General features: G+C 40.9%; 2 protein-coding genes across 6 annotated transcripts; one reads left to right on the top strand and one right to left on the bottom strand.

The window, feature by feature from the left end:
- Positions 1-734: 734 nt before the first annotated feature.
- snrpa (small nuclear ribonucleoprotein polypeptide A) lies at positions 735-3,425 on the bottom strand. 3 transcript variants are annotated; one of them, XM_005742110.1, is made up of 7 exons: positions 3,363-3,425; positions 2,969-3,052; positions 2,680-2,852; positions 2,423-2,593; positions 1,579-1,755; positions 1,393-1,481; positions 735-1,305 (listed from the first exon to the last, which is right to left on the bottom strand). In XM_005742110.1, the coding sequence occupies exons 2-7, from the start codon at positions 3,039-3,041 to the stop codon at positions 1,146-1,148; spliced, it is 843 nt and encodes a 280-aa protein (XP_005742167.1). In that variant the 5' UTR covers positions 3,042-3,052; positions 3,363-3,425; the 3' UTR covers positions 735-1,145. The 3 variants fall into 3 exon arrangements, with proteins under 3 accessions (XP_005742167.1, XP_005742168.1, XP_005742166.1); XM_005742111.1 differs by having other exon boundaries at positions 2,969-3,049; positions 3,363-3,423; XM_005742109.1 differs by having other exon boundaries at positions 2,969-3,093; positions 3,363-3,410.
- Positions 3,426-3,460: 35 nt separating this feature from the next.
- On the top strand, positions 3,461-8,861 carry actmap (actin maturation protease). Of its 3 annotated transcripts, none has more exons than XM_005742115.1 (8): positions 3,461-3,871; positions 3,989-4,032; positions 4,120-4,310; positions 7,332-7,400; positions 7,614-7,738; positions 7,959-8,088; positions 8,193-8,263; positions 8,378-8,861. In XM_005742115.1, the coding sequence occupies exons 3-8, from the start codon at positions 4,141-4,143 to the stop codon at positions 8,707-8,709; spliced, it is 897 nt and encodes a 298-aa protein (XP_005742172.1). In that variant the 5' UTR covers positions 3,461-3,871; positions 3,989-4,032; positions 4,120-4,140; the 3' UTR covers positions 8,710-8,861. The 3 variants fall into 3 exon arrangements, with proteins under 3 accessions (XP_005742172.1, XP_013768608.1, XP_005742173.1); XM_013913154.1 differs by having other exon boundaries at positions 4,115-4,310; XM_005742116.1 differs by lacking the exon at positions 3,989-4,032 and having other exon boundaries at positions 4,115-4,310.
- The last annotated feature ends 13 nt before the right edge of the window (positions 8,862-8,874 follow it).

Here is an 8,874-nt window from a genome sequence, read left to right as displayed (position 1 = left end):
TCAGCAACAAGCCTTCCTGTTTTAATGTTATGCTGTGACTTAATGCACAATTTTCATCCAAATTTTTTTTTAGTAGAGTAGAAAACAAAATATTCACGCAAGTGTCCAGAGAATCAAATGTCTGTTTTCATGTTTGCTTCATAATACAATGATCCTCTAAAAATAATATCTTTGTTCTGAAATGCAGCAGAACCCTTTTTCTACAAAAGCAGCCCTCACATCTGTGACAGGTATGTACTACTGGCTCGAACACAAAAACAATTATACTGCGGTTTGAGAAGCACATTCACACATCTTCAATTAGCAGCTTCATTATCTCATTTCAACAACACCAGTCTCAACACGAACACTGCAGTTTTGGAGGCGTAATAGCGTGCGAGCATTTGTTGGGGGAGCAGATGACGAAACGCTGCAACAATGCAACACCAGCCATCCATTAAATAATATACCAATGATTAATGCCAAATACAGGGAGAGAAAGTGGCTTCAGAGATCTAGGTTCTACTTCAAAGCACAAACTAAATGAGATTCCAGTGCATTTATTTTACAAGTAGGATGGCTACGGTGAATTATATGGAGTCCCATAAAGTTTCCATGTTTTGTAATAATCAGAAGACTCCAAAGAACTAAATTTTCTGCAGATGTGGTCTAAATTCAGACTGCAGCACACAGCATTAGTATTCTTTATTTTAAAAAAAAAAAAACCCCACACAGGGTTTTCTCAATGCTGGTTTCTCCTTCTACATGTTGTGCAGCTGAAGTTGTTTAAACATGAGATCCTTTTGACTACAGGGACTTGAGAGAAAATGTTTAACACAAGAGGTGAGAAAGCATCGCCTATTGGCGGAAAGCTCAAACTGCAGCTTAAATGAAGAGCAGCACATTCTTAGAACAGTTTTATTTATAAAAAGAAAAAGAAAAGCTCCAGGTACAATGTCTGGTAAACCAGACTCTGGGTGCAATGCTTTATGACAAATATAGAAGACATATCAAGCTGCTTGTGGATTTTGATTTAAAGCTAAAAAAAAAAAAAAGACACCAGCTTGACACATACTTACGTGCAACCCTGAAAGTCAATTTCTAAGAATAAATCACAGTCAGATTTACTGCAAGTTTAAAAAACAAAGACCACCCTTCCTGAGAGCTTATTTCTTAGCGAATGAAATCTTCATTGCATTCGTCTGTGTGATCTTGAAGCCTTGTAGTGCATCTCGTGCAGCTCCGGCCTGCACCTCGTTCTCAAACTCCACAAATGCGATGTCGTGGCGTCCGGGGACCAGACGCACCTCTTTGAAACCTGGGAACCTAAAACGCACACACCAACAGTTAGGCTCAGCCTATAACAGACACAAGCGTGCAAAACTAGATCTAGAGAATGGGTTTGCTACTGACTGGTTGAAGAGCATGGACAGCATGAGCTCGTTGGTCTCCTCCGGCAAGTTGGTGAGGAAGAGGATGTGATTGGGGGGATTTTCTGCAACCTACGAGTACACATTGGATATCAGAATCAATCAACCAGAAAAATATCAATTTATTAAATTAAATGAAGACACAACATGCTCTGTGACAAAACACTACCTGCTGGGGCATTTGTCCAGGCATCTGCCCAGGCATCATCTGACCAGGAGGAATGGCACCAGGGGGCATCTGGCCAGGTGCCATCCCTGGAGGTGGCATCATGCCTGGAGGGGGCATGTAAGGTGGCTGGCCAGGCATGTGCATCATACGGGGAGCCTGGCTCATTGGAGGCATTCCCTAAAGAGTGAAGAGCTTGTTAATAGAAAACCCGATGTCCATTTTCCTCTTCTGAGATGTGTGTGCTACTATTTACATTTGTCAATGAAAATAGGGTCAGTTTTCAATCACACAAACTGTTCTAGATGCAGGAGAAACTTTCTCCCTTTGCTTTTGTTTCCTTATTTATTAATATTGTTCCTAAAAGGTTCATCCCAATTCAGTATCATGTTTTTTGTTCTGCAACTTGAGCTGAAAACATGTTTTAGCCATAAGAACAACTTCATTGATAACAAAAGGAAATTCATATGTTTGACACAGCTCATCTGCCATTTGTAGAGAATGATTTTCTGTATCTATATATCGAAGTCTGCTGTATGCAATGTAGAAAGCCATGGACCCAGGACAGTCCCCTGTGGAGCCCCCATGTTGCTCATTAATGTCTCAGAAACACACCAGACAAACTGTGGCCTTTCTTTAGGGTATTCTGTGATCCAGGAAACAGTAGGAATCTACTATAAAACATCTACTCTATAGAACAAAATAACCAAGAATTTTCCAACATATTAAAGTTCGAAATCTCAGGGTTTGTATACTTTGTGTCTCTGCCCACACTTTGGCTCAGAGCTCCTTGTGAATACATGATAGTTGCCAAAATAACCAATAAAACAGCTCTGGCTCCACTTACAGGCATAGCGGCAGGCACACCAGCGACCATGGCTGCACCAGCTACACCCTTCTTTGGTCCAGTGCCATCGGGTCCTTTGATCTTCTTCTTCTCTTTTTTGCGGTCACGCTCTACGTAAGTCCCCTTCATTTTAGCTATGATGTCAGAGTCAGTCTTTGAATACTGTATGCGCTGCAGGACCAAACAGAAAGATCACATGTGACACACAAACTATGGTAAGCAGCAGTTGTGTGATATTCAGTGTTTAGTTACCCTACCATCGGTTTATCATAGAAGGGGAAGCCCTGCATGGATCTCAGCGCATTGGAGGCGCTGTTAATCTCTTTGAAGATAACAAAGGCCTGACCCTTCATCTTTATGTTTCGTGCCACCAGGATATCCAAAATCTGTCCGAACTGTGAGAAGATGGCGTACAGCGACTTTTTCAGCTCTGCAGTAAAAAAACAAGACACACACACACACACACACACACACACACAAAACATAAAATGATTAGTCTGGTTGTGCTTATTTAAACGGAAAGAGATTTCAACGTGCAAACCTCACCATCTTTCTTGATCTTCTCATTTAGGTTGTTGATGTAGATAGTATGATTTAGCCGGACATCCGGGGTGGCCATCCTTTAATCTGCTGATGAGCGTTTGATGAACGTTTGTATCTTTAGAGACAGTCTGAGGCACAGTTTAGATTAGATGCTAAGTAGCTAACTAGCTAGCGACCGTTAGCAAACACTCACCAAACGTGACGGGGAGGGTTAGCCTGCAAGCTATCTACTACAAATTAACACCTTGTTTGGTGTTTTACATGTATATACTAATCACCCAAATACTTAAGATCGTCACAAAAAGCTCAAATGCATTATTTAAGTACATGAAAGCGCGGAAGAAGTGTTTCTTTATAAGAAAATTAACGATTCAAGTCTTTAGCTCGACGTTCCTACCTGATGAATGAAAACCCGGTCTTCACAAATCCCGTTTTCTGTTCTCGCGATAACAGTGCAAGCGTAACTTCCGATGTTTAACATCCGTGTCCCATTTTATTATTATTTTTTCCTGTTGTAGCTGTTTCCAATCATTGTGGCAACATAACATTTTGTGTCACAGTTTTGGCTAAAAATATAACATAGGGGCAGACATTCTGATACAATTCTTCTCAGAGTTCAGATTATAGTGTGGCACATATTTTAGTCCGGGTTAGCTTAGCGCTTTTTTAAATTCTTATAATTTATCTTTAGCTTCATATTTAACTAGCAGTTAGAGTCATATGTATTATTTTTGCAGTTGGTACTGAGATAATTTAGATGCACTGGAGGGCGGTATGTTTCTATGTTCCTGAGGAGTGACTACACAAAGAAGAAGAAGAAGACGCAGCGCGAGAGTAGTACTGCCAAATATGGGGACAAGCCGGGTGTCGTTAGCTGGCTTTGCTAGTTAGATAAGTGGGTGTGGGGTAAGTGTGCAAAAGACCATAAACCAAGTACTTGTATATGATTTCTGCACACCAGTTTGCACTAAAATAGTCTCCAACATCGAATAACGTTCGTCATTTGGTCCTGTATGTTGACAGGTTTAGTTATTAGCTTATTATAAGAAGAAGTCGAAGTTGGGCAGGTAGTTGCAGGTTCTATAATTACAGTTTATACTGGCTTGCTGCAGCTTGCCCCCGTTTTCTAACTAATTTCTACTTTATTAGTCCAGAATTCCTTAGGATAGAAGAAGATGTCAATGGAATGCTCCCTGCCACCTCCACCGCCTCCACCTGCTCCATGTACACCACCTCAAACGTCAGCACCAAAGAAGAAGCTGTATCAGACTATAGCCGGCAGTAGACGTGCTGTAGAGGGAGATCACACAGAGGCTTGCTTGCTGATCAGTCAGAGGGAGACCAGGTCAGGTTTTATCATGGATGTTTTCGCTTTGTGTGGAAAATTGATAAATCTGCACATAAATCTGCACATTTTTAAGTGCTCACATGCTTGGCAGACATTTGTCACACACAGTCATGCTCAAGTTGATCAAGCGGATCCATTGTGCAGTTCAAATGTTTCATCTTCCAACACAGCCATACATGTTTTTAGGGACAAACAACACAACCACGTGGTTAAACTAATCAAAGACACAGGAACTAAAAACCAAACATAAGAGGCAAGGATTCACCAAGTGAGTAATGTAACAGAGGGACACCTAACACAGAGACAGCAACTTAACTACAAGATACAAGAAGACACATGGGGAGGCTAGGCTAAACAAAGAGTTACCTATTAATAACCAATATAAACCAGAATTAAAGTAAAAAGCTTAAAAATAAAAATCTTAAGGAATAACAGTGAAAAGAAATCTAAAGTCCAGAAAACCTAAAACATAACAAAACCCACGGACCAGGACGCATCTCAGAATGTACAGTTATATAATCCAGAACCAGTGAGCAGTGAGATAAAGTATTGACAGAGCAATATATGCATCTATTTTCTGCCACTTATGTGGGTGGTGGGGGCAGCAGACCTCCTTCTCATCTTCCTCCATCTCTCCTGAGGGGACAGTGGGTTTGCTCGGGAAAATCTCAGAGATATAATCTCTTCAGTGTGTCCTGGGCCGGCCCAAAATACCTCTCCTGTATTGTCCTGGAGGCATCCTGGTCAGATGTCTGAACGGATGAACTTATGAGTCGATAAGTGTCCCACAATCAGAATCAGGATACTTTATTAATCACACAGGTAATTATGTGATCACAGCTGCTCCAAGACGTTAAGAACAGTAACTAGCTAAACTAAATGAAATAATGCTACAAAGTTACAAAATATAACAAATAACTGTAATATACCTAAATGGCTGTAATTATGAATTAAAGTAAAGAGAGACCTTAACTAGCTTGCAGTGATGAAAATGAATCTCACAGGAAGGATGAAAGACAGTAGTAAAGTGAGAGATTTGTTATTTAATTAAAACGTTTGAAAATAGTACACGCACAGACACCACAATGGACTGTATACAAAGAGTGTGTTTCTCTGATGGTTATGTTGTTTTGTATTGAGTACTACTACAACTTTGCTACAAAGTTGCATTATCCTATTATATTGTGATATTATTGCATTGTAGCTTAACCCCAAGAACAGAGAGTTGCCTGAATATATCTCTGACATGGAGTCAATAAAACTGAATGTCAAGATTGGGGCAAAAGTCCTGAGCCAAGAGTGAGACCTTCTTGTCATTTTTTTTTAAATTGGTCTTTAACAATAGTTCTTCAGACTTTCTGAAGGTCTTTGAAAAGTTTTTCTTTGGGCATTGGCTGCTTTTTCCACTCATTCTCAGTCCAGTCCTCCCATTTGACGTTTATTCAGAGGAATAATCTTTTTTGTGCAACTTAATATTGACCTATGAATCATAGCATAAAAAAGGGAACCTAACTCAAACTGTTGTCAGTGTGAGTCACATTACAGACAACTTGGAAAAGTACTTATTTTAAATTGTATCTTTGGGCACTTTGTTACTAGCAGCCTGTTATATAAAAACATAATTTGTTCCCATTTCTTTAGTTGAATCTATGAAAAAGTGTCAGATAATACAATTTGGCAGACATAAAATGGTATTTTTGCTTGGTGTGTAGTGTGTTCTTAAATATTTGAGAAAATTGCAAAATAGAAGACAAAAGAAGTGAAAGGCCTAAAAAACTTTAGCAGATGAAAATTATCTGGAAGAAATGTCCTTGTAAAATAAGAAGAAATCCAGTAAAGACTGGAACCAGAATCAGATGGATCTGGCCTTTCAGTTTATGCATCTACTGTTCACTGAAGCCTCATCAGAAATGGTCTCACTGAAAGTGTGGCTTTCAAGAAGCTGTTCTTAAGGAAGGAAAACAGGGAGAAAAGGCTGAGGTATGCCGAATTACACGAGATGGAATTATAAATGCAGAAAAATACCATCACATTTTGATCCACCATCAGTACCATCTGGAAAGCATCTAACTGGCAACAAATTCATTTTCAGCATGACAATGATTCCAAACACAGTGTCAGTGGAATAAAGGTGACCCTGATCCAGCACTAACTATGTGCTGCAATAGGTGTAGGCTGCTGGGAGATTCCCATGATGCACTGAGTGCTTCTTTAGTCACCTTTCTCACTCACTATGTGTTAATAGACCTCTCTGAGTTGAATCATTACTTATTAATTATCTCTGGCTCTCTTCCATGGTATGTCTTTTGTCCCGTCTTCCTCCCCTCCCCCCTCATCCCAACCGGTCACGGCAGATGGCGGCTCTTTCCTGAGCCTGGTTCTGCTCGAGGCTTCTTCCTGTTAAAAAGGGAGTTTTTCCTTCCCACTGTTGCCAAAGTGCCTGCTCATAGGGGGTCGTATGGTTGTTGAGTTTTACTCTGTATGTATTATTGTAGGGTCTACCTTACAATATAAAGCACCTTGAGGCGACGGTTGTTGTGATTTGGTGCTGTATAAAAAAAACTGAATTCCATTGAATTGAATGAAAAGCAGTCATCATCCAAAGACAACCTATTTCAAATTTTATTGCAAAACGGGATGAAATGAAGGGTTGCTCAAGACGTTTGCACAGTACTGTACATGATAGTCCTGTGAAAGAAGCTTTTTATAATGCTGGCATTTGACTCCTCAAAGTATCCTGAAACCTTAGCAGCCAATACAGTTATCAGCCAGTTGATTAACACGAGACTATAAAAGAATCAGAAAGCAGGGATTAGAAACAGTTGGGGATAGGAAACACTCACATGCCGTAAACTGCTACAGTTTTGATGCAGATAATGTGACACAACATATGGAACTGATGCTTAGAATTGATTCATGGCTGAGAAAAAAACTTTTTCATTTGTGTAAGTGCAGCAGATAAACGGTTAACAAGCTCCATGCCTTCATGTTATGCAGTGCCATTTGTTTGTTCTTCAGTTTCAGGAAGGACCTGCAGTGGATTCTGGCGAACACCTACGTGCCATCACTCATTCAAGATGGTCCACAGTAAGTCACTAAAGTGAAGTGTCACTGTAATACCTGTCACTCAACAACTCAATCTATTTTTGGCTAAGAAGTATGTTGCATATCACGCCAGTTTCCACAACAATTTTAAACTTCTGTAGTATTTTATTATTTTTAGTTATTTGGTTTACCTGAATTCTTTTACGTGAGTGAGTGACATATTTGTTCAGTGTGTTATTTCTGGTAACCTTGTAGGTGTGGTCTGGTGGCTTTGTGGATGGCTGCTCACCTACGGCAGCCGCGGCTGAGTGTCGACATGGAGACGGTGGTTCAGACAGCTCTGAGCAGGGGATACACGGCTCAGGGTGAAATGTTCTCGGGTATAAAATAAAAATGTGTGAACTCTTCAGGTCTGTTTGTATTTGGGAGCAAAAAAACCCACAAAAGAAACAGGTGGAGGCTGTGATTAAACATTTGGAACTTTATGACACATTTTGCAGCCGATATTTAATTTAATGTTTCACAAGCAAGTAAACATTCAGTTTCAAGCTGGTGAATTTTGATTTCTTTATGTTCTCATTAAGCTTTTTATTTTGTCAGCTGACAATATGGCCCTGCTGGCAGAAGAGGTGTGTGGCTGCAAGGCCAAGCTCCTTTCGGGGGGTCTGAGTGGTAATAATGCTGCAGCCATCATCTCACACCTGTGGGGGAGACAGCCTGTTCTCATCCCGTATCCTGGACCAAACCATGGGGAAAGGGTTGCTGTGAAGGAAAAGCAGTAGATTTGGATTTGTGATTAAAGAGAAAAGCAAAACTCCTTGACAGTTTTTACAGCTATGACGAGGATTACAACCACGAGCCGTGCCAGCGTAGTGGCCACAGAGCGCACTGGGCAGTTGCTTCAGGTAAGAATGAATAGCTAACCCAACCTAAGGTAGGGTTTATTATGTAGGATTTCCCTTAAAGTGAGCCTAGTTTGACTAATCAGACCACACAGTAACAGAGTTTATTCATTCCAGGCATTCTCCTTGGTGTGGACCAGGGGAGTGTGAGTAAAGAGCATGTTCAGCCTGATCCCTCTCTGCCGTGGCTCTACCTCGCCGCCGACAGCAGCTCATCTTGTCCCGCCGGCAGCACGGCGCTCAGAGATGTTTACATCCTCGCTAAGCAAGGTAAAAGCTTGCGCTACCAGCTGTGGAGTTTGGACACTGTAGCTCAGAGCAATGAGCAGCTGAGGATGATGGACCCTCAGAGAGCCAGTGATGGCACCAAGTATGTGGTTCCCAAAGGAGGGGTGGAGGCCGGTCTGGCTGGAAAGGCGGTGATGCTCCACACAAGGTCCACACAGTGAAGCAGACACACATTATTTATTTAATTAAAAGGGCTTTAAAGTAAGGGTTATCAGGGAGAAGCCACGCCCACATGTTCAGCCATGCTCTGGTCACTGTTTTTGTAAAATGTGTAGTCGTCTTATAATTTTCCACTAACAAGGATTGTGTCAGTTTAACTGTAAAAG

The sequence above is a fragment of the Pundamilia nyererei genome, unplaced genomic scaffold (assembly GCF_000239375.1).
Source record: "Pundamilia nyererei isolate P.nyererei 1_Seehausen unplaced genomic scaffold, PunNye1.0 scaffold00117, whole genome shotgun sequence".
In the NCBI taxonomy this organism is placed as follows: Eukaryota; Metazoa; Chordata; class Actinopteri; order Cichliformes; family Cichlidae; genus Pundamilia; species Pundamilia nyererei.
The sequence above is the reverse complement of the archived record's forward strand: the minus strand, read 5'-3'. Positions and strand labels throughout refer to the sequence as shown.

Excerpts from the sequence above, each read along its gene's own strand:
- snrpa (XM_005742110.1), bottom strand. The coding sequence starts at position 3,041 with ATGGCCACCCCGGATGTCCGGCTAAATCATACTATCTACATCAACAAC. Across the intron at positions 2,853-2,968 it reads TGAGAAGATCAAGAAAGATG|AGCTGAAAAAGTCGCTGTAC; the intron begins GTGAGGTTTGCA and ends TTTTTACTGCAG. Across the intron at positions 2,594-2,679 it reads CCTTCTATGATAAACCGATG|CGCATACAGTATTCAAAGAC; the intron begins GTAGGGTAACTA and ends TTGGTCCTGCAG.
- actmap (XM_005742116.1), top strand. The coding sequence starts at position 4,141 with ATGTCAATGGAATGCTCCCTGCCACCTCCACCGCCTCCACCTGCTCCA. Across the intron at positions 8,089-8,192 it reads AGACAGCCTGTTCTCATCCC|CTATGACGAGGATTACAACC; the intron begins GTATCCTGGACC and ends CAGTTTTTACAG. Across the intron at positions 8,264-8,377 it reads GCACTGGGCAGTTGCTTCAG|GCATTCTCCTTGGTGTGGAC; the intron begins GTAAGAATGAAT and ends TATTCATTCCAG.